Raw genomic sequence first — 24,678 nt, 5'->3', positions numbered from 1 at the left:
GTTTATTAATGACTGGAACAAATTTATGATATACATTGAAGGGAATTACAGAAGCCTAAAAACTATAACAGATTTGATATAAACCTTACGACGTGTAAACTATTAACAATTATTAGCTGTGGGGAAAATAAATTATGTATATTAAGAAGCCTGAAAGCGGGAGGGATGGAGGTCAATAGAGCGTAGAAGAATGATTTAAGTTCTTGAGATATAAAGAGATAATTGTGAGGACAAAGAATTGTAACGGAAATAGATAATACTTATGTTATGTTTAGATATTTGTTTTGTATTTTTCTCTCTTTTTGTAATTGTGAAGTTATTTCTTTTTTTTTTTTGGTTACTTATATGAAACTCAATAAAAAGAAGTTTAAAAAAAATAAAAAAATAAAAAAAGGAAATAGCACCCCGTGTCTTTCACAGGGAAGGGCGATCAAGTATAGACATCTTTGAACTGCTTGCCTGTCTAGAAAAGCAAGCGAGATAGCAATTCTGTTTCTGTTTTTAGAGATTTCCACGCATGCATAAAGTTTGGGACTCCCCCCTCTCTCTCGTTCAGTTTGGGAACATTGCCCTTTGACCCTCTTCTCTGCTTTCTCGCTCCTTTTTGTCCCTCCCCACCCCATGGCCTTTAAATATCCCTGTCAACGCCAAAAGGCCCAGCTAGCAGAGACTTTCATTCCAGCTGCCAAATGACAGGGTTGTGATGAGCAATTGGGCGGAGGCCCGGTTTGCTTTCCCCTGCACAGCTGCCAGCAGAGACGTCAGTATCAGAGGAGGGCCCTGTCTGCCTGAAAAAGAGAGACACGCTGCTGTGGCCTGGACTCCTCCTTCGGAGAACCCTTCTCTGCGTTCCGAGAAACCTATGGTGCTGCAAAAAGAGCAAGTTGCTGGACAGAAGAGACGAGGAGCCTCTCCCAAGCCCCGCCAAGGCTGTGCCTGGATTGCAGAATTATTTGCAGGAACCGGTCCCCTCGGCTTGCTTCCAACATCTGGGCAACCACATCTGCCGCAGCTGCAGAAGTGCCTTTTCCGGCGAACTTTCCTAGAGAATGGAGCACAACGGCAGCCCCTTGGCCTCTAATGGTGAGTCGAGACTTGCAGTGATTTATGGCAGGCGTGTGTACGGTTGAATGCTGCTGAGAAATGCTCCCTTGCCTCTGGCTTCAGGGTGTGCAAAGTTCCCATGCGCAGTCACACTGAATTTTTGAGTCGGCCATTGCTAGTGCGGCACACTCCAGATGTTTCGGACTGTCCTCAACCAGCATGGTTGTTGTAGTCCAAAACACTTTTGAGGGCGTCCAGTTGGCAAAGGCAGATCTGAGCGATGTGCTGCCCAGGCATCGCGCCACTTATTGATCAGTGTTTTTGCTGCGGGAAGAAAAATAGTTCATCCCAGCGGAATATTTTATTTGTTCCCGTTTGTGGCTCCGCTTTGGAGAAACGTTTATTTAAGGATAGTAAAAGAGACCGCTCCAGCTGAAACTCTTTTAAACCAACAACTTTTTAATTGCATTTTTGTCAAAGAAAAAGTAATTCTTTGTTACGGTATTGAAATACCATCTGATGTTTCGTGAAGCTAGATTGCAATTTGGTACACTGGGTCACGGCCGTTCTTTTAGTCCCCAACTCTGTATAACCTCATTCATAGGGGAAGTGTTTTTATTCTTTGTGTACTCAACATATCTTGGCATGTAATGAATGGAGACCTAAAATTAGCACTAATACAGGGTCATTGCATCTGTTTCACCGAAATCTGGGAGCTGTTTGGGATTTGGACCATCGCAACTTTGCAAATGTTGGTTAATTGCTATTACTTTTTTTTTTAAAGCAACTAATTGGAGAGTACAATTTCTGGGATAACACAATCAAAGCATTATTTACAAAGCCAACTCTGAAAATTCATTTTATGGATTGTAGGCAAATCTGTATTTGTTTGGAATGTGTAAGAACAGCACAATCAGTAGACCACGAGACTCTTAATCTCAGGGTTGTGAGTTCGAGTTCCACTTTAGGCAAAAGATTCCTGCATTGCAGGGGGTTGGACTAGATGACCCTTGTGGTCCCTTCACACGCTACAATTCTGTGTTTCTATATGAAGTTGCCTTTTGTGGTCCTGCCTCCCCAGACACTGGTGGATGAATGTGGGACCTTCTGCATGCAGAGCAAATGTTCTGGCACTGAGCTACAGCCCTTCCCAAGACGTTCTCAGTGCTAAAGTGAAGTTTTGTATTTTGTGTTTTCAAAGTTTTGACTGGCAATGGCACCAGTTGACAGCCAATATTAGTCATACTCAGAGCAGGCTGAGTCCACGGAGTAGAAAAGGCTTCTTTTAAGACTTGTTAATCACCATACTTGCTCTTGTTTTTCACTTACGGTAAATTACTTTTGTTGTTACACCGCACGCTATTATGTCATCATCGTGCATGGTATTTTACAAAGTACAAGAAAACAGGTTTCTTTCTTGAGGGCTCGGCAGTCTGAAATTCAGTAAAAGGAGGCGGGTAAAACATCTCCACTCAAGGCCAGTTCTTTGCAATTTTGTGCCGAAGCTCCAGAGCCATCTGTCCTCCACATAAAAAACAATTGATTTAAAACGAGTTAAGCCCAATGAAGACTAAATTAAAACTCTGCTATCTGGGAGCTCTGCGACGGGCTGCCAGCCTCAGTGCCATATTGGCCAGAAGTCCAGTCTAAAATTAGAATGGGGACACTAAATATTTGTGTAGCATTCCACCCCTGCACTCTACGGTCTTTGCAAACACCAGCTTAAGCGATCCTTAAAACATTTGTGTAAGGTAGGCTTTTATAAGGTAGGCAGTCCTGTTTAGGGAAGTTTAAATATTTGATGTTTTATTGCTTTATTATTATTACTATTCTGTTGGGAGCTGCCCAGAGTGAGTGGGGAAACCCAGCCAGATGGGCTGGGTATTATTATTATTATTATTATTAATAATAATAATAATAATAATAATAATAATTAATAAGACTCCATTTTGCAACTGTGTTGTCTGAGGTTGGCAAAGTGGGGCTTCTCTGAAACCACCTGGGGAGTTTATGGGTGGTAGGATTTGAACCTGGGTCTTCTCCTGCCTCATATTCTCAGTCATTCTCCTAGCTCTCATAATGGTCCAGTACTACTGGGAAGTAAGTCCCATTTAGTTCCATGGAACTTACTCCCAGGGAAGCATGCATAGGATTGCAGCCTTAGTCTAATTATTCCTGCCTGCTGAATATATGAGGATGTAGTTATAAGTACAGTGGTACCTCGGGTTAAGTACTTAATTCGTTCCAGAGGTCCGTTCTTAACCTGAAACTGTTCTTAACCTGAAGCACCACTTTAGCTAATGGGGCCTCCTGCTGCTGCCGCGCTGCTGGAGCACGATTTCTGTTCTCATCCTGAAGCAAAGTTCTTAACCTGAAGCACCCTACAGCGGAGGCTGTAACCTGAAGCGTATGTAACCTGAAGCGTATGTAACCCGAGGTGCCACTGTATGTAAAGAATTTGTACTGAAGGATTGAAAAGAAGTGATAGAAAATACACGCACCACCAAGCACATTATCAGATTCTTTCAACACACGAATGGAGGAGTGTTAGGTTGTTTCATATAATTAATAATAATAATTTATTATTTATACCCCGCCCATCTGGCTGGGCCTCCCCAGCCACTCTGGGCGGCTTCCATAAAAACCAAAAATACAGTAAAATATCACACGTTAAAAACTTCCCTGAACAGGGCTGCCTTAAGATGTCTTCTGAATGTCAGGTAGTTGTTTATCGCTTTGACATCTGCTGGAAGGGCGTTCCACAGGGCGGGCGCCACTACCGAGAAGGCCCTCTGCCTGGTTCCCTGTAGCTTTGCTTCTCGCAATGAGGGAACCGCCAGAAGGCCCTCGGCGCTGGACCTCAGCGTCCGGGCAGAATGATGGGGGTGGAGACGCTCCTTCAGGTATACTGGACCGAGGCCGTTTAGGGCTTTAAAGGTCAGCACCAACACTTTGAATTGTGCTCGGAAACGTACTGGGAGCCAATGTAGGTCTTTCAAGACCGGTGTTATATGGTCTCGGCGGCCGCCCCCAGTCACCAGTCTAGCTGCCGCATTCTGGATTAGTTGTAGTTTCCGAGTCACCTTCAAAGGTAGCCCCACGTAGAGCGCATTGCAGTAGTCCAAGCGGGAGATAACCAGAGCATGCACCACTCTGGCGAGACAGTCCGCAGGCAGATAGGGTCTCAGCCTACGTACCAGATGGAGTTGGTAAACAGCTGCCCTGGACACAGATTTGACCTGTGCCTCCATGGACAGCTGTGAGTCCAAAATGACTCCCAGGCTGCGCACCTGGTCCTTCAGGGGCACAGTTACCCCATTCAGGACCAGGGAATCCTCCACACCTGCCCGCCTCCTGTCCCCCAAAAACAGTACTTCTGTCTTGTCAGGATTCAACCTCAATCTGTTAGCCGCCATCCATCCTCCAACCGCCTCCAGACACTCACACAGGACCTTCACCGCCCTCACTGGTTCTGATTTAAAAGAGAGGTAGAGCTGGGTATCATCCGCATACTGATGAACACCCAGCCCAAACCTCCTGATGATCTCTCCCAGCGGCTGCATGTAAATGTTGAAAAGCATGGGGGAGAGGACAGAACCCTGAGGCACCCCACAAGTGAGAGCCCAGGGGTCTGAACACTCATCCCCCACCACCACTTTCTGAACACGGCCCAGGAGGAAGGAGCGGAACCACTGTATGACAGTGCCCCCAGCTCCCAGCCCCTCAAGACGGTCCAGAAGGATGTTATGGTCGATGGTATCAAACGCCGCTGAGAGATCCAGCAGAACTAGGAAACAGCTCTCACCTTTGTCCCTAGCCCGCCGGAGATCATCAACCAGTGCGACCAAGGCAGTTTCAGTCCCATGATGAGGCCTGAATCCCGACTGGAAGGGATCCAAATGGTCCGCTTCTTCCAGGCGTGCCTGGAGTTGTTCGGCAACCGCTCGCTCAATCACCTTGCCCAAGAATGGAAGATTTGAGACTGGGCGATAGTTGGCCATCGTGGCCGCATCTAAAGATGGTTTTTTAAGAAGCGGTTTAATAACCGCCTCTTTCAGCGGGTCTGGGAAGGCTCCCTCACGGAGGGAAGCATTCACCACCCCACGAAGCCCATCGCCCAGTCCTTCCCGGCTAGCTTTTATAAGCCAGGATGGGCAAGGATCCAGGAGACAGGTGGTTGGTTTCACTCGTCCAAGCAGCCTGTCCACATCCTCGGAGGTAACAGATTGGAATTGATCCCACTCAACTTGACTAGACAGAACTCTAGCACTCTCCCGCCCCGGCCCTGCTCCCACGGTGGAGTCTACTTCTTCCCGAATCTGAGCGATTTTATCTGCAAAAAACTTTGCAAAATCATTCTTAAATAGTTGCAAAAATGGAATTTGCTGTGTGCGGATTTTGCGGCTCTGGGTGAAATGATTCCCCCCCCCCCAAGTTTCATACTGTGTAATAGCTGAAAAGGGACAGGAGACCCCACAGGAAAGGGGCAGGAGGTTAAGTAAATAGATAAAGGGATATCTTTCATTGGGACAACCCATGCAGGCTTCCAGATTCTGCAGAACTGTATGTCAAGCAACATCACTGTTAGAGACCTGTGAAGCTTGCAGGCCTCTCTCTCTCTCTCACCAACACAGGCTGGTCCAATAAAAACTATCGTTATATATACGTATGGTTTTTCAGCAGCGTGGAGATACGATCTTACAGCCGGAACCACCGAAGATGAAATTGTTCCGAACTGTCTCCCCACCAACTTCCTCTCAATGTTTCCACTTCCTCCAGAGTGAGAGTAAAATAAGTTTGTTGCTTCTTTGAGAGTCCAGAAGGGTGTCATAAGCAAATAAAAACAAACACACCCTTTAAAACCATCTAGAATAGACAGTACTGACCTTGATGGAGCAATCAATGGTTTGATTCAGTAAAAGTCATCTTCCTATGTTCCTAATGATGTACGCTTAAATGAATAAGTGCATAGTTTGTAATTAAATAATTGATTTTTTTTATTAAGGATCACTTGGTTGTTGTTTTTAAATGACTTCCTCAGTGAACTAGACTTTCCCCAGCTACAGCAACGGTGACGCTCCCACCGATACAGAAAGAACATAGCAGGCTGCACACACACAAAAAGCACAACATCCCCAATAGTGTGGAAACTGATGCAATTCCGCTTTTAGCTGGGAGCATTAGAATAATATAATTAGTAGGAGTCACTAATATTACCCTTTGTGTTGTTACGGCTAAAATCTGGGTGCGGGGCTACTCTGCCACCCAGCTCATCGGACTAAGTCCTTGGGTCCCTGCGGAAGAAAATGAGCTCAGCCGGAGACAGGAGCAAGATGCGGAGATCCAAGGTTTATTGCGCAACAGGTTCAAGGCGAGATTGAACAGCGAGAAAGGGGTGACATGAACTTTTGAAACTCCCCCCATGTCCCAGAATACAGTGCCAAATACATCCCAGTTACATCATGAATACATTAAGGAGAGGTTGGGTTACACCGGATTAACATATGGAGGAGGGAGGGGGGAATATGCAGAGCTGGAGATATGCGCAGATAAGCGCTTCCTGAGTGCCTGTGATGGGAAGACAATGGTCCATGTATGCATAGTCTGCCACCTGGCATTGCCCGGAGGAAAGGCTTGGCAGAGCACCTTACTTGAGGGATTATGGAGGACAGGGGAGGTGTCATAGAGTCCTAGAGAAATTGAGCAAATTGGCACGTTGATTTTCTATGGATTTTATAGATTTTAGTCCCTTTTGACATTGACAATTGGGAATAAATGGATATATTGTAGCGAAGAAGAAGGTGAAGAAGACATGCCCCCCCCCTTTCCGTAACAGTGTACACACATTTTAGGGTTGTTCTGCGGTGTTCCATCCCTGCTCAAATTAAGGTTACCAGATTTTTTTCAATGAATCCGGGGACACTTTCAATAAGTAAATAAATACATGTTTGGGATGTTGATGCTGCAGCGATGGCGGTGGCAGAGGGGCAGCCGCCACCTTGGCCTCAACCGCCACGTTTCCCCTTCCTCCAAGGCTTCTATCTCCTTTCTCCATGAGCCTGGACAGCCCCCGAGTTGCTGGTTCTTCGATGGTGGTGGTGGTGTGGAAGCCCATTGGAGCAGCCCCAATCCCATTCCTACTTTCGTGCAAGCAAGAGGGGGCAGGGATCTCTCAGGCAGCGCAATGGTTCCCATCAGAGCAGCCCCAATCCCATTCCTACTTGCATGCAAGCAGGAGAAGGCGGGGATTCCTCAGCTGGAAAAGAAGGCTTCCTGTTGCCTAACTGAGAGATCCCTGCCCGCTCCTGCTTGCATGCAAGTAGGATTTGGGAGGCTGCTCCAATAGACAGCATGAAGCCTCCCTTCACAGCTTAGTTGCTGGAGTCAGGGAAGGTGGAAGCAGCCCGGAAGCTGCATCTGAGAGCCCCTCCACCACCATCATATGGGGACTTCTGAGCAGCTCCTGAAGCCAGCCAGAGCTGACTGCTCCGGGCTACTGAGACTGCCGCCACTGCGTTTCCCCGGGACATTAGATGAAATCCAGGGACATTCCGGGGATGGAATTTCTCCAGGGACCTAATCGCAAGTCCGGGGACTGTCCCTGGGAAATGGGGACGTCTGGTAACCCTAGCTTAAATAGGATTTGCAGATGTTGAAACAATGCCAAAAACCTGCACAACCTTTTTATCCAAAAGCAGTAGCTAGATTGTATTCAGAAGGACGTTTGACCTCATAAACTGCTTTGTTATGGCTGCTAGAAATACGCTGGTTTTTGCCTTCGCAGTGAGCTGTTTTATCGGTTTTAGCTGCCTTCGACTTGCTGGTTATTTTGTCTTTTACTGCTTGAGCACCATTTGGTGGAAAGGTTGGATGAACATTTAAACAAACAACAAGATAGGCAACCATGCCGCCTTCATACCCGCTTCAATATTTAGAATAGTAGTCTGTCCATCAGTAGTCTAACGTCCAAATGAATTCAAAGGCTGCAGTCTATACTCAGTTAGGTAAAGGTAAAGGGACCCCTGACCATTAGATCCAGCTGTGGCCGACTTTGGGGTTGCGGCGCTCATCTCGCTTTAATGGCTGAGGGAGCCGGCATACAGCTTCCGGGTCATGTGGCCAGCATGACTAAGCCACTTCTGGCGAACCAGAGCAGCGCACGCCATTTACCTTCCCGCCGGAGCGGTACCTATTTATCTACTTGCACTTTGACGTGCTTTTGAACTGCTAGGTTGGCAGGAGCAGGGACCAAGCAACGGGAGCTCACCCTGTCACGGGGATTCGAACCGCCAACCTTCTGATCGGCAAGTCCTAGGCTCTGTGGTTTAACTTTATTCAGTTAAGGTACCCCAGTCGTTTCCGACTCTAGGGTTGTGTGCTCATCTCACTTAAGAGGCCGGGAGCCAGCGCTGTCTGAAGACACTTCCGGGTCACGTGGCCAGCGTGACGAAGCTGCTCTGGCGAGCCAGCACCAGCGCAGCACACGGAAACGCCATTTACCTTCCCACTATAAAGTGGTACTTATTTATCTACTTGCACTTCGGAGTGCTTTCAAACTGCTAGGTGGGCAGGAGCTGGGACCGAAAGACGGGAGCTCACCGCGCCGCGGGGATTCGAACCGCCGACCATATGATCGGCAAGTCCTAGGCACTGAGGTTTTACCCACAGCGCCACCCGCGTCCCTAAGATATTGTCCTTCGAGCCGGAATCAAACCAGCGACCTAAGGATGACTTTTTCTTAAATCCCCATCACAATTAATGGGACTTACTTCTGAGTAGACATACATGCATTGGCTCTTTGGGAGCCAACCTGCACTTCATGTTTTACATGTCATTTATTTGGTAAGAAAGTGGGGGGGGGAAATGTGGTGTTTGTGTGCCAAATCCGGATCCGGACTGTGCTGCAAAAAGAGTAGGCGGGGGCAGTTGTTAAAACTTGTTTTCATCTCTCCCCCCCCCCCAATTTCTCACACAACCCTGACAAAATTGCTGTTTGCCTATCAACAAACTACCAGCCAATTTCACCTTTGAGCAGAGAGCGCAGGATGGGGTGGGTTATTTTGGCACGAGGGAAAGGGTTAAACGTCCCTTAAACCCACATCACGGTCCCGATCCGGATCCGGCGTCTCTCCCTCCCTCCCTGGGCTACTTTGTGTTAAGGATTGTGTCCCGGTCGCTTTTATTATCATCATTATTTAAGTGGCACAGCTATTAACACAACACGCAGTTTGGTCCCACTTCTCTTTCCAAAACGCACACTGGACTGCAACGTAGAAACTGCACTTTTAGTACCAAATGAAGTTTAATCCTGATTTGCGGGGACACAGAGGGATTTCCTCCTGAGTCAACAGCGTTAGGATCGGCCTGCAAGCGAGTTTGCAAACACACAAGGGTTCAAAAACTCAAGATGCGCCTCTGCTGCAAGGACGCATCACTCCTGTTTTCCGTGCTGCAGCTTTTGGCGCAATTCGTTTTTCACTGCCACTGAACTTGAATTTCTTTTATGATCTCTGAAGCGGGGATTTTTAGGCCGACATGGTTTAACTCAGCCTCCTCCTGATTTCACAGTCGCTCTCCTCCTTCCCTTCTCCGTCTCCAAGAGTTCAGATTTTTTGTTTTCATCAGAAAGTGACGCGTTTCCCCCCTTAGGTCAGGGCGGGGACCTCGGAGGAAGCCGGCCTGCTCTGACCAGCCTCATATGGAAACACTGACTTAGTTGGGAAGGGTGGCCCGAAGGGGCTGGGAAAAGCTTTGAAAATCTGTGAGCCAGAAACTTTCCAGGCATGAGAGGGAGAGAGAGATGGATACCCCCGCGGAAGTTTAGGGAGAGCAGGAAGGGGGAAAATAACTATGGAGAGGAATTGAAGCGTATATGGGCGAATCTGCAACTCTCATTTTTCTGTTTCCCGTTTTTTCAGCCATTAAATTCAGTTCTCCACAATGCTTTGCACTTTTTTTAAAAAAAGAACTTGTGAAAATCCATCAACATGGATGGATCAACATGGATGGACATGTGGATTGACACATTTGTGCAAAGCAGTGTTGTTGTTTTGTCGTTTAGTCATGTCCGACTCTTCGTGACCCCCTGGACCAGAGCACGCCAGGCACTCCTGTCTTCCACTGCCTCCCGCAGTTTGGTCAAACTCATGCTGGTAGCTTCAAGAAGAAGAGTCTTCTCTTCTCATGAGGTGGCCAAAGTATTGGAGCCTCAGCTTCAGGATCTGTCCTTCCAGTGAGCACTCAGGGCTGATTTCCTTAAGAATGGAGAGGCTTGATCTTCTTGCAGTCCATGGGACTCTCAAGAGTCTCCTCCAGCACCAGAATTCAAAATTCAAAGAAATTCATAATTCAAAGCAGTATTCCCCCTAATAACAATGCATTTATTCTGGATGTGGTTTTTCAGCGATCTATGAATTTGGAGGCATCGAATTTATCATCATTTTTAATTTGTATACCGTCTTTCTATCTTACAATACTCAAGGCGGTTTACAAGCTGAAGAAACAAAAAATGTACATCTTATAACAATCTAATGCAATACAAAAATGAGATAATAAAACATAACTTTAAAATAGGCAACCTACATCAAAAAGTAACATTCAACAATCATTAGAATATTATTAAATAATAATAATAACATTTATGATCTCTTTGCAAATGTGCTAGCAGTTTTGTTGCCGCACCACTAGGAGGACGTACTTAGAGCCATAGTGTTTATTTCATGGGAAGTGAGAATGCCAACTTGGGCAGGACTCAAGTTGTCGTGCAACAGCGGTTGTATTTTTGTTTTTTATTTGTTGCAGTTATAGCCAATTAATCACAACACGGGTCAGACTCTCCCAATTAAAATCCAGGCAGCATTTAATCCTGGTAACTTATCAATAAGCAATCTGCCTGGAGTTTTAAAAGCCACTCAGAGTTGCTTTCCAAATCAAGTGTATTTCTAAACATTGCAAGCAGTGCATTTGAAATAACATAGCCAAGGCGCCGAATTCATTTGGGCAGGGATGCTGAACCAAGCACAATTCTGAATGTGCGCCAGAAGGAGCTTCGGGTGTGACTAATCACATTTTTGCTTTCGGTCTTCACAAGAGAACTCCAGCAACGCAGCCGTCCTCTGTGATTCACCCCTCAAATTACGCACTGCCTGTCCTCCTTCTCAAGACCTGTTTTCTCATGTGCAACAGCCACACACAATGAAAACTATGCTTCCGATCCCATGATGGCTGGTTATTATCCTATTAACACACTGTCTGTCATTATGACGGGCCAGGTTTCAACGTATCTGCTAGATGGCAACGACTCCTGTAGGCCGGTGATGGGAGAAGCCATGTCCCTCCTGGTGGTGTTAGTAATACAAATCCCATGCTTCTTGTCCGTTGCCCATTCTGGCTGAGGCTGACAGGGCAGTGTGGAAGGGCCAGGGTAGTTTAGAAGCTGAACCAAGTGTGGCAACAGGGGCATTATGGGAATCAGAGTCCTCCTCATCCCAACTGAGGGACTAAGGGCAGAATAACAGAATCATGATCACTGCAGATGGTGACAGCAGCCACGAAATTAAAAGACGTCACTGCAGATGGTGACAGCAGTCATGATATTAAAAGACGCCTGCTTCTTGTTAAAAAAAATATTTAAATATACATTTCCCAAAAGACCGGAAGCATTCCTACTAGGGATAATTGGGGATGAAGTCAAAAATGAAGATAAGACATTATTTCAGTATGCCACAGCCGCCGCCAGATTATTAATTGCCCAAAATTGGAAAAATCAAGATACCCCATCAATTAGAGAGTGGCAAACAAAACTATTTGAATTTGTTGAACTTGCAAAAATGACACAAAAAATCAGAAACCAAAAAAATACAAAGTTTATTAATGACTGGAACAAATTTATGATATACATTGAAGGGAATTACAGAAGCCTAAAAACTATAGCAGATCTGATATAAATCTTACGACGTGCAAATTATTAACAATTATTAGCTGCGGGGAAAAATAAATTATGTATATTAAGAAGCCTGAAAGCGGGAGGGATGGAGGTCAACAGAGTGTAGAAGAATGATTTAAGTTCCTAAGATATAAAGAGATAAATGTGAAGACAAAGAACTGTAATGGAAATGGATAATACTTATGTTATGTTTAGATACTTGTTTTGTATTTTTCTTTTTTTTTTCTTTGTAACTGTGAAGTTGTTTTCTTTTTTGGTTACTTACATGAAACTTAATAAAAAGAAGTTAAAAAAAAAAAAAGACGCCTGCTTCTTGGGAGAAAGGCGATGACAAACCTAGACAGCATCTTCAAAAGCAGAGACAGCACCTTGCCGGCGAAGGTCCGTATAGTTAAAGCTATGGTTTTCCCAGTAGTGATGTATGGAAGTGAGAGCTGGACCATCAAGAAGGCTGATCGCCGAAGAATGGATGCTTTTGAATACTGGTGCTGGAGGAGACTCTTGAGAGTCCCATGGACTGCAAGAAGATCAAACCTATCCATTCTGAAGGAAATCACCCCCGAGTGCTCACTGGAAGGACAGATCCTGAAGCTGAGGCTCTAATACTCTTCATGAGAAGAGAAGACTCCCTGGGAAAGACCTCTGATGTTGGGAAAGATGGAGGGCACAAGGAGAAGGGGACGACAGAGGACGAGATGGTTGGACAGTGTTATCGAAGATACAAACATGAGTTTGACCAACCTGCGGGAGGCAGAGGAAGACAGGAGTGCCTGGCGTGCTCTGGTCAATGGGGTCACGAAGAGTCGGACACGACTAAAAGACCAAACAACAACAACAACAAATAGAATCATGGAACTGCAGAGTTGGAAGGGACCTCGAGAGTCATCTAGTCCAACCCCCTGCACTGCAGGAATCTCAGCTAAATCATCCATGGCAGATGGCCATCCAACCTCTGCTTAAAAACCTCCAGGGAAGGAGAGTCCATAACCTCCTGAAGGAGACTGTCAAACATGGTGCCCATGCAAAGGTGCCCAGAACCGCTATCCTTCCTATTGCAACGCCTCAGACGGCATTCACACCAGATGTTTAAAGTACAGTGGTACCTTGGTTCTCAAACTTAATCCGTTCCGGAAGTCCGTTCCAAAACCAAAGCGTTCCCAAACCAAGGCACGCTTTCCCACAGAAAGTAATGCCAAACAGATTAATCCGTTCTAGACTTTTAAAAACAACCCCTAAAGCAGCAATTGAACATGAATTTTCCTATCTAACGAGACCATTGAGCCATAATATGAAAGCAATAAACAATGTGCTGCAGTCACACAATCAATCAATCAATCAGGAGCTGAACAGGGTTCCACACAGTCACACACAAAAAAGGCCGTAAAAACAAAAACGCAGAATAAATAGTACTCAAATCGGAAGCATAACACTCAAATCGGAAGCGTAACACTCAGAACAGAGCATGTTCGGCTTCCGAAAAAAGTTCGCAAACCGGAACACTTACTTCCATACTAAGCCATTTGAGAACCAAGGTACCACTGTACTGTGATACCACTTTGAACAGCCATGGCTTCCCCCGAAGAATCCTGGGAGTGGTAGTTTGTTCACAGTACTGAGATCCCCTCGCAGAACTACAATTTATCTGTTAAACTGCTGTTAGAATTGTGGCTCTCTGAGGAGAATAGGAGACTCCCAACAGCTCTTCACATGTCTTCACGGTCATGCTCTCAGTGACCCACGCAGGATCACGGAGCTCCAAAGATTCACGTTGGGTGTGTGTGCTTTTGCACGAGAGCATGTCACCCAAAAATGTGCAAGATTGCACCCCTGGGAAAGGCCCTTTTTGGGGTTGGAATTGTGGCGTGCAAGATCGTAGGACCGAAAATGGTCGTGCAAGAAAACAACAGGATTGCAGCCTATGCAATGGTCTGATTCAGTTTAAGGCAGGGCTGTCATAAGTCTGGATCTTCCTGGATATTACCGGGATTTCAAAAGTGGAATTGATGTCTGGGGGGAATTTCTGAAAGGCGGCGCTTTGTCCTGGATATTAGGAAGTCAGTTGAAAAATCATGTTTTTGTTTTGTTTTTTGGCGTTTTCGTAAAAAAATAAAATAAAGCTCTACAACTTTTGGGTTTTCCTAGAAAAAGCTAAAACATTTTGGAGTCTTCTGAAAAAAAACCTCAGCAACTTTCAGGATGTCTTGGTTTTTTGAAATATGGCAACCCTAGTTTAAGGTAGAGGGATACGGGTGGCGCTGTGGGTTAAACCACAGAGCCTAGGACTTGCTGATCAGAAGGTCGGCAGTTCGAATCCCCGTGACGGGGTGAGCTCCCATTGCTCGGTCCCTGCTCCTGTCCACCTAGCAGTTCAAAAGCACGTCAAAGTGCAAGTAGATAAATAGATACCGCTCCAGCGGGAAGGTAAATGGCATTTCTGTGCGCTGCTCTGCTTTGCCAGAAGCGGCTTAGTCATGCTGGCCACATGACCCGGAAGCTGTATGCCGGCTCCCTCGGCCAATAAGGCGAGATGAGCGCCGCAACCCCAGAGTTGGCCACGACTGGACCTAATGGTCAGGGGTCCCTTTACCTTTACCTTTTAGTTTAAGGTAGCTTCCTATGCTCCACCATTCAGATCAAAACTGAATGTGCTGTTGTTTTCAATTGTGCTTTAACTGGATGTGTCGCAAGCCATCGGGGGTACGGGTAGGGGTTGAAGGCAAAAGAAATGGATGAGTTGAGGCAACCAACCTCAAACTCTCAGCTTGTGTTAAAAGCACACTGGCACAGAGCTAAAGCAACGACTGCAGATCTGCCTTGCTGATTTCTAAGGCTTCCACAAGGTGGAACCTTTAGATTACGAAGCAAGGGCGACGGGTGAAACAAGCAAATCGTAGAAGGATCACAACTCTAATCTGGTTGTGTTGCTTTCTAGGATTATCACTCAAATTACTATCAGCAGGGCCATTCAGTTGGGGGAACACAGCTAGCATAGACTGCTGTTTTTCAGGTGGAATTTGGTCTCATTGAAGGAAATTCAGGTTGTGCAGTTGAAGTGCATTTGGTGCAACAAACTTGCTTCCCAAAAAACCCAGACTTTGCAGAGCGACACTCCTACGAGGAAGGCTTGCAGCATTTGGGACATAGTTTAGAGAAAAGGTGACTTGGGGATAGGGACGATGGAGGTGTATACAACCCTAGAAATCACGGACGTTCAGTGAAGCAGAATGTTGGGAGATTCAGGACAGAAAAAAGAAAATAGTTCTTCATGCAATGCAGAGTTAAAGGTAAAGGTAAAGGGACCCCTGACCGTCAGGTCCAGTCGCTGACGACTCTGGGGTTGCGGCGCTCATCTCACTTTACTGGCTGAGGGAGCCGGCGTACAGCTTCCGGGTCATGTGGCCAGCATGACTCAGCCGCTTCCATCAAACCAGAGCAGCGCACGGAAACGCCGTTTACCTTCCCGCCGGAGCGGTACCTATTTATCTACTTGCACCTGGCGTGCTTTCGAACTGCTAGGTTGGCAGGAGCAGGGACTGAGCATCGGGAGCTCACCCCATTGCGGGGATTCGAACCGCCAACCTTCTGATCGGCAAGTCCTAGGCTCTGTGGTTTAGACCACAGCACCACCTGCGTCCCGCAATGCAGAGTTGAGGTCTTCTTATTGTTGTTCAGAAAGGAAAGTGGCAGCGAAAACGCACTGGCAAACGCGACATAACAAGTGGTCGAAGCAGCATCTTATTTACCACAAGTATTTACCACAAGTAAATAAGAATGAATGCTCAATAAACAGCAGGCGTCATATATATAACCTCCCTGCAAGATTAGAGCAAGCAAATGGGGACGAGTTCTCAGTAAAGAGGTCACCTGGGAATTCAGCCAGATCTATACAACTGCAATTATGTACGCCGGAGGTCACCAATAGGCACGTTTTTGGGACAATGGTCGCATTTGGAATTTTGAGAAAGTGCCGTGGGCACCAGTCACAAAATGGCTGCCATGGGACACAACATGATTGCTTCTGTGATGTGTCACACCACAAAACAGCTGCCCTGGCTAAAAGAGGCAGAATTTCAGGGACTGGGCAGAGGAGGAGGAGGAGGAGGAGGAGGAGAAGAAGAGTTTGGATTTGATATCCCACTTTATCACTACCCTAAGGAGTCTCAAAAAAGGGACGCAGGTGGCGCTGTGGGTTAAACCACAGAGCCTAGGGCTTGCCATCAGAAGGTTGGCAGTTCGAATCCCCAGGACAGGGTGAGCTCCCGTTGTTCGGTCCCTGCTCCTGCCAACCTAGCAGTTCGAAAGCACGTCAAAGTGCAAGTAGATAAATAGGTACCGCTCTGGCAGTAAGGTATACGACGTTTCCATGCGCTGCTCTGGTTCGCCAGAAGCGGCTTAGTCATGCTGGCCACATGACCTGGAAGCTGTACACCGGCTCCTTCGGCCAGTAAAGCAAGATGAGCGCCGCAACCCCCGAGTCAGCCACAACTGGACCTAATGGTCAGGGGACCCTTTACCTTTGCCTTTAAGGAGTCTCAAAGCGGCTGACAATCTCCTTTTCCCTTCCGTTCCCACAACAAACACTCTGTGAGCTGAGCGGGGCTGAGAGACTTCAGAGAAGTGTGACTAGCCTAAGGTCACCCAGCAGCTACATGTGGAGGAGCGGGGAAGCGAACCCGGTTCACCAGATTACAAGTCCACCGCTCTTAACCACTACACCACACTGGTGTAGTGTGACCGCCTCCGCATTCTGACCCTTCCAGGGAGGAGGAGGAAGACAGTATAAATTTACAACAGGGGTTTGAGGGAGGTCGCAGCTCAGAGGCAGATGAGGGGAAAAGCTGGGAAATCTTTGGAGAGCCAGAACAACACTCGGCTGACACGTTGTCATTAGAAAGCATTCCAGACCCGCCATCTCCCAGAACCCCGCGAGCTTTGAAAGTAGGAGAACAAAGAGCTCAAAGACAGAGGGCAAGTAGCAGCACCTGTAGAAGTGATGAATGAAGAAGTGGGATACATGTGTGTGTGTGTGGAGATTCACCCGGGACAAAGCCATTATTCAAGAGGCTGGTTCTATAGCCTCTTTCTGTGAAGACTGAAATAAAAAAGGACAGTAAGAAACTTTTCCTTGTTTTTATACAGTGGTACCTCGGGTTGCAGACGCTTCAGGTTACAGACGCTTCAGGTTACAGACTCCGCTAACCCAGAAGTAGTACCTTGGGTTAAGAACGTTGCTTCAGGATGAGAACAGAAATCGCGTGGCGGCGACAGCGGGAGTGGTACCTCAGGTTAAGAACAGTTTCAGGTTAAGAACGGACCTCCAGAATGACTTAAGTTCTTAACCTGAGGTACCACTGTACTTTCCTGGGCATCCAGCTGGGAACCGCTGACAGCATCCTGACACAGGACCACAAAATGGTTTGGGAAAGCTTTTCCCTTCTCCTATCAGCAGCTGGACAAATGGGAAAACGGCCCCTGCGCCCACTCACTCACAGAGAGAAGCTTTTTGCCTTCTTTCTGTTCAGAACCACAGAATCATCAGCCCAACCCCCTTGCAATGCAGGAATATGCAGCTCTCTCATACGGAGGGGGGGGGTGGACAGGGACTGAGGAAGAAGAGCAAGCCGTGTCCCTTCCCACACTGGATTTTTGAGGAGAACATCTTACAAGGGCTTTCATGGATGCCATAGGAGGGACTGGCAGACCCACAGGCACCCAAAGGCCCCACATTGGCCACCCCTGCTCTAGGCACAATTTTTTCTTCTTTTAGAAGCAGGAAATGGCCACAGCCTGTTTACTCCCCCTGTTTCACTTCCACCCCATATTTGCTTCCCCATTTTTGCCACCCTTCACGTCCAGCCTTTCCCACATCTCTTTTCTGCCCCTCTTCCCCAGTTTTGCTTAGACTCCTTTCCTTGTTCTCCTCCATTGTGGGGGGCCTTCTGCACTCAGAGCAACTGCACTGCTACCCTGTTTCGGCAAGGAGTCTGGCGAAGGAAAGCAGCCTCCTTATTTCAGTCTTCTCTTTTGGGTAGAGTTCAGGGCAAACCTGTTCCCACCATTTGTAGCAGAGGCCAGATTTGCATGGGGCAGATTGACTGGGCTCTGTGCCACTCATGGATTCACCTCCTGCCCCCTTTTAATTGTTATAAAAAGCATGTCTGTCTGTCTGTTTGTTTGTCTGTCTGTCTGTCTATCTACAGTGGTACCTCGGGTTAAGTACTTAATTCGTTCCGGAGGTCCGTACTTAACCTGAAACTGTTCTTAACCTGAAGCACCACTTTAGCTAATGGGGCCTCCTCCTGCTGCCGCACCACCGGAGCACAATTTCTGTTCTTAACCTGAAGCACTATTTCTGGGTTAGCGGAGTCTGTAACCTGAAGCGTATGTAACCTGAAGTGTATGTAACCCGAGGTACCAGTGTATATCTATCTATCTATCTATCTATCTATCTATCTATCTATCTATCATCTATCTATCTATCTATCTATCTATCATCTATCTATATCTATTTTTCATCTGTCTGTCTATCTATCATAGAGCTGCCATATGTCCAGGCTGAAAAATGTCCAGGAAATCCCATGGCAAGCCGTTTTGGAAGTGTTTGGGGTTTTTTTCTGGCAAATTTCCTAAAAGATAGCTGAAAAACTTCTCTGGTTTTTTTTGGGGGGGGGAGATTTTGCAAAAAGAAGCTCAACAACTCCCCCCTCCCCAAAGAAAAAAGCTCAACAACTTTGCCCTCCCCCCAGTAAAAGTTCAACAACTTTGCCAAGAAAAACTCAACTTTTAAAAACGTGGCAACCCTAATCTACCACACTGGAAAAACATAATCAGAAATGCTTGAAAAACATTGTACAGTGGTATCTCTGGTTAAGAACTTACGGTAATTCGTTCCGGAGGTCCATTCTTAACCTGAAACCGTTCTTAACCTGAGGTACCACTTTAGCTAATGGGGCGTCCCGCTGCTGCCACGCCATTTCTGTTCTCATCCTGAGGTAAAGTTCTTAACCTGAGGTAGTATTTCTGGGTTAGTGGAGTCTTTAACCTGAAGCATTTGTAACCCAAAGTGTTTGTAACTCGAGGTAGCACTGTAGTGTCTCTGTAACATGCAGGGAGGGTCGACAACCCACAATAATTCATAATCCAGTTTGTGTTCTTGAACAGGGAATATGATGCGAGCAGATCTCACCCCTCTGAGGAAAAACATAATAATGAAAGCCCAAACCCACACCTGTGGGCAGCCTTTAAGAATATACTGGAGATCAGCCTCCAGCAGTACAAAACGTTCTGTTAAAAAAAGGAAAGGGCTGAGGTTATATCAGTGAGTCCTTTCCCCCGTTAAAGTTAAGTAATTGCTGACCGAGTCACTGACACTACAGGCCCTCTGATTTTTCAGAAAGTTATTCACCTGAATTCCTCAGCGAGGTGACTTGGCATGAGGTAAAGAGAGGAGGATTAGGCCCTTAGTGTACGCAGGGAACATTTTCATATCAACTTAAGTGCACATGTGCTAAATCATATGATCCCTGTGTAATGTCAGCAGGAAGAATGTTGAGACATCAAAATGGCATATTATGTTACCCCTTCACACCCCAACGAATGCTAAGTCATACTTCATATTCCTGCCAACCTAGCAGTTTGAAAGCACATCAACGTGCAAGTAGATAAATAGGTACCGCTCTGGTGGGAAGGTAAACAGCATTTCTGGTTCACCAGAAGCGGCTTAGTCATGCTGGCCACATGACCTAGAAGCTGTCTGCGGACAAACGCCGGCTCCCTCGGCCTGTAAAGCGAGATGAGCGCCGCAACCCCAGAGTCGTCCGCGACTGGACCTAACGGTCAGGGGTCCCTTTAGCAAAAATGTATAGAACAAGTACAAATACCTGCTGGAAATGTAAAAAAAAAAAAAAAAAGGAGGTACCTTTTGTCACATGTGGTGGTAGTGTAAGGTAATAAAAGCTTTCTGGGAGATGATATATAATGAAATGAAAAAAAATATGTTGAAAATAACGCTTGTTAAAAAACCAGAAGCTTTTCTATTAGGAATTATAGGTACAGGTGTTCCAAAGGAGCAGAAAAGACTTTTTACGTACGTGACAACAGCCGCCTGGATGCTGCTAGCCCAGGAATGGAAAGAAGAAAGAGTCCCTACCAGAGAGGAATGGCAAGCTAAGCTGATAGGCTACGCCAAAATGGCAAAGCTGACTGGAAAGCTCAGGAATCGAGGAGAAAAACTTTAAAAAAGAATGGGGAAAATTTATAATTTACCTAGGAGACCACTGCAAGCAGATGGAAACATTAGCAGGATTTTAATCTCACTTGTCATGCAACAAATATTTTGGACAATATGGATTGATATAAAATATAGATTATAGAATAATATGCAGTTGTAAATGTTGACAATAGGACCCATGGAGGGGGTGGCGGCAAGTCTTGAGATTCAGAGTAGTCTCTATACCATAATCCATTTCGGAAGTCTGTCCGGAGGTCAAAATGGGTTGCTGAAAGAGGCGCCATTGTGCACAGGTGCGGGTGGCGATCGCCCGCTTCTGCGCATGTGCGAATGGCTATCGCTGCTCTTGCGCATGCGCAAACAGCTGCAAATCCACTGGTAACTTCCGGGTTTGCTGCGGACATTGGGCGAAATGGTCACAAGCAGAGGCAGACGTAAGAAGAGGTTTGACTGTATATGGATACGCATCTGGATTGCTATAATTTTATATTTGTAAAATCAAATAAAAATGATTTTTAAAAAATCCTGAGGGAATGAGCAGCAAAATAGGCATGAAAAACAAGTGAAAAGTGATGCACACTAGGACATAAAAACCCAAGCCCCCAAAACTTTAATCGCACATGGATGCTCTGAATTAGCGGCGACGGACCAGGAACAAGACTTTGGAGTTGTAGTGGATAACTCCATGAGGATGTCAGCCCAGTGTGTGGCAGCTGTGAAAAAGGCAAATTCCACATGAAGGATCATTAAGAAAAGAATTGAAATTGAAGCTGTGGATACCATAATGCTGCTATGCAAATCCGTGGCGTGACGACGTTTGGAATACTGTGTGCGGTTCTGGACAAAGGGAATCGTGGAGCTGGAAAAAAAGGAAGGGTGTGGCATTCAGGACTTTTTAATTTAGAGAAAAGGCAAGTAAGAGGTGACGTGATAGAAGCTGATAAAATTAGCCATGGCGAGGAGAAGGTGCATAGGAAAAAAGTCTCTGTCCCTCCTTCTTATGACGCTAGAACTCATTGATGTCCATTGAAGCAGAATGATGGAAGAACAGACAAAAGAAAGTACTGTATTTTTCGCTCTATAAGATGCACCAGACCACAAGACGCACCTAGTTTTTGGAGGAGGAAAACAAGAAAAAAAATATTCTGAATCTCAGAAGCCAGAACAGCAAGAGGGATCGCTGCACAGTGAAAGCAGCAATCCCTCTTGCTGTTCTGGCTTCTGTGATAGCTGTGCAGCCTGCATTCGCTCCATAAGACGCACACACATTTCCCCTTACTTTTTAGGAGGGAAAAAGTGAGTCTTATAGAGCAAAAAATACGGTATTTCTTCTTGCAGTGCTTTGTTAAGCTGCGGAACTCACTCAGGAAGTAGTAATGGCCACCAACTAGGATGGAGGATTGGAGAAATTTATGGAAGGTACAGCTATCCATGGTCAGAGGTAGTAATGGTTCTGAATTTCAGCAGGCTCCAGGTGTTTTGGACTACAACTCCCATCAGCCCCAACCAGAATGGCCCCACGAACTACAGCTAGGGATATCAGGAGGCAATGGTTTCCGTTCCATCCTGGATGGGTCACAATCAGCTCTGTTTTCGTTCTGCTGCAGTTCGGCTTCTGTGAAATACATCATCCGTGTCCCTGTCCACTATAGCTGAAACCTACTCTATAAATTTTATTTCAGTTGAAGGGAAACATAATAAAGAATGCAGGAAAAAACACAATAATTTACATTAGCAGACTAACGAAAGGATAGCAAATATTGCTCAAGCTCGCTTGTGTGATTTATTTTTTTATTATAAATGATTTTTATTGAGATTTAAGAACACCAACCAACAAAAACATCACATCTTATTACATATATCCTACTTTATGCTCCATAGAGCCGTTGACTTCCGTCCTTCCCTTCCACCAGTTTTCTTATTCCAATCTATAATTCACAGTTTAAAAATTACACCATGACATAAGATTTACCTCAATCCTGCCAATGTTTTCATATTTGTACAGTTCTCACTTATATAAACCATAAATTTACTTCATTCTTTTTGGTACTTCGTCTCCTCCTGATTGCGAATTCTGTGTGTCAATTTGGCCATTTCAGCGTATTCTACCAGCTTTATCTGCCATTCTCTTACCGTCGGAATCTCCTGTAGCGTCCACTTTTGGGCTATCAATACTCTAGCTGCTGTTGTTGCATACAGATATAGTCTTTGATCTATCTTCTTAATATCTTCTCCCACCAAACCTAGCAAGAATTCTTCCGGCTTTTTGGGAAAACTATACTTAAACATCTTTTTAAACTCATTATAAACCGATTCCCAAAACTCTTTTATTTTATTGCATGACCACCACATGTGATAGAAGTCGCCATCCTTTTCCTTGCATTTCCAACAAGTTTTACTACTTGTCCTATACATTTTTGCCAATTTGGTGGGAGTAAGATACCAACGATAGACCATCTTCATAACATTCTCTTTTAAGGCAGAGCAACAAGCTCGCTTGTGTGATTTCTGTTCCCAACCTCGTACGGACGTGCGAATTGGGGGAAACTCTGCTCCCATCCCTGATGGAATTATGCAACACCCCTACCCATAGCTTTTGCAAGAAAATTTCCCCAGGCAAAGTAATTTTCATCCCCCTTGCAAAACTTGAAATGCTTGTCACTATTCTATTTTTTAAATTAAATAAATAAATAAATAAGCAAGCAACCCCACATCCCGTATGAGCAGTTTGAATGTCGGCAAACATTCCGTGACCTCAGAGCAGTTTGGCCAATAGGGAAATGGGTCTTGAAGACAGGAAGGCACAGGCAACCTTTTATAGCCTAATTACATGTGAGAGGCATTAAAGGAGACAAAACAGTTGGGCACTGAGGAGAAAGGAGGAGGGGGAGGGAAAAGAAAAGACAATGCCATAAATGCCCTTCCAGTGCCATGTCACATGCCAAGCAATCAAGTTTTAATTGCTGGGGAACTTTGTCCCTCCCTTGCCTGGGGATTGGAGCAACACAAGTGCTGTATAGCTCAGTCTGTTGCATCCTCCTGTGCTGGTCTGACTGGTGCAAGAGAACAGCGATTGCCTCACGTCGGACTCCTTCGTTTGAAGCCAGCCTCCTCCTGTGTTTCTGTTTCGGCTGGTGTTGCCGGAGTGCTTTTTGTGCCAGTTGTTTAACCACAAGGACTTTGCGGCAGCCCCAGGGCGACCAGGGAGCCGGCTGGGCTGGGGACTGACTCCCCAATGCTTGTCCTTGCCTCTCTCCGGGGCAATGCAGTGTTTCCGAAGGCAGCCCAAGCTCAGCAAATCCCAGGAAAACCTCTTGCTGGAAGAGAGCAGGAAAGTGGCAGCTCTGAATGGGAAGAGACTGGGTAAGGGGCTGGTGTCTCAGCCAAATAAATGCCTCCTTAGGCTCCTGGCAGCTCTGTGTAGCAGTGGCGGATGTTTGAATCTCTGCCACACCTTTAAAGTCAACCAAAGTTGTTTCTGTGTCTTTTTAAACATGTGTTTATATATATATCCAGTTCAGCACTTCTTGAAGATCTACCCTTTCCAAGTATTATTTTTATCAAAAAGTGGAGATCTTCTTTATCTCAATCTGTAGTTTGACTGGATTTTAAAAACGGGTTTTTTAAATGGTAGATGCGTGTGTTTTTAAAACAGTCCATCGCTTTGAGATGTATTCATAGGAAGTGATTTATAATCTGCGTGTCTATGCAATTTATCCGCTTCAATCTGCTTGATGCAGTGGAGGTTTTTGTTATGTTTTGGGCCAAATAACGCTTGGAGAAACGTTATTTTGAGAATAACGTTTTGAGAAACTGCTTGGGTCCTTTTGTAATTGTTTTTAAGTTTAAGGAAATGCTCCCCCAACGAGTTTCCCGCGGTCTGCCTGTGGTAGTTTATTGATTGCAATGTTGTTGTTGTGCTGGTGGTTGTTATCACGACTACTGCAAAACTCAGCGTCTCATCTACTGCTCTGAAATACTGTAAACTGAAAAAGAAAGAAACAGGAACTTTATGTTTCCTTCTCTCCCTTGTTGTTGTGGCTTCAGTAAATGGCTCTTGCAAGGGACTGTAACACTAAGGCTCCAGACTTAGCCATATACTGTATTAAAAGAATTGTGGCTGTTAGAGTAAGAGCTCAAAGGATCCCTCCAAAGGTCATCTGGCCCAACCCTATAGATGGGTGGCCGTGCAGTTGTTGCTGCTGCTGCTGTTGGTTTATACAGAACTATCAATGCGCACGATGTTTCATAAGGAAATAAATACATGAATAAGTTGACACAAGCAGGCCAGTGCCCCAAGAAGCTTGCAGTCTACATTTTGATGGTAAGGAAAACGGCACAGAGATGGATTCTAGAAAGTCCTGGGATGAGCTCAGGTTGTGCCTCTTCCATGAAACAGTGGGGATGCCATTTCCAGAAAAGACACAGGAATAAGCAGCACTCAGATTTTACAGGGGGC

General features: G+C 45.7%; 1 protein-coding gene across 2 annotated transcripts in view; it reads left to right on the top strand.

Moving 5' to 3' along the window:
• The first annotated feature begins 645 nt into the window (after window positions 1–645).
• The window catches only part of PLCD1 (phospholipase C delta 1), a 68,340-nt gene continuing 44,307 nt past the window's right edge, over window positions 646–24,678 (top strand). The window contains exon 1 of one of the 2 annotated variants that reach the window (XM_053409860.1): window positions 646–1,083. In XM_053409860.1, the coding sequence (XP_053265835.1) occupies window positions 1,050–1,083 (34 nt within the window). In that variant the 5' untranslated portion in view covers window positions 646–1,049. Of the gene's footprint in view, window positions 1,084–23,292; window positions 23,583–24,678 lie in introns of those variants that run through there. The other variant, XM_053409859.1, reaches the window with a different exon arrangement.

The sequence above is a fragment of the Podarcis raffonei genome, chromosome 12 (genome assembly GCF_027172205.1).
Source record: "Podarcis raffonei isolate rPodRaf1 chromosome 12, rPodRaf1.pri, whole genome shotgun sequence".
Lineage (NCBI taxonomy): Eukaryota > Metazoa > Chordata > Lepidosauria > Squamata > Lacertidae > Podarcis > Podarcis raffonei.
This window is presented reverse-complemented; position numbering and strand designations above follow the sequence as displayed.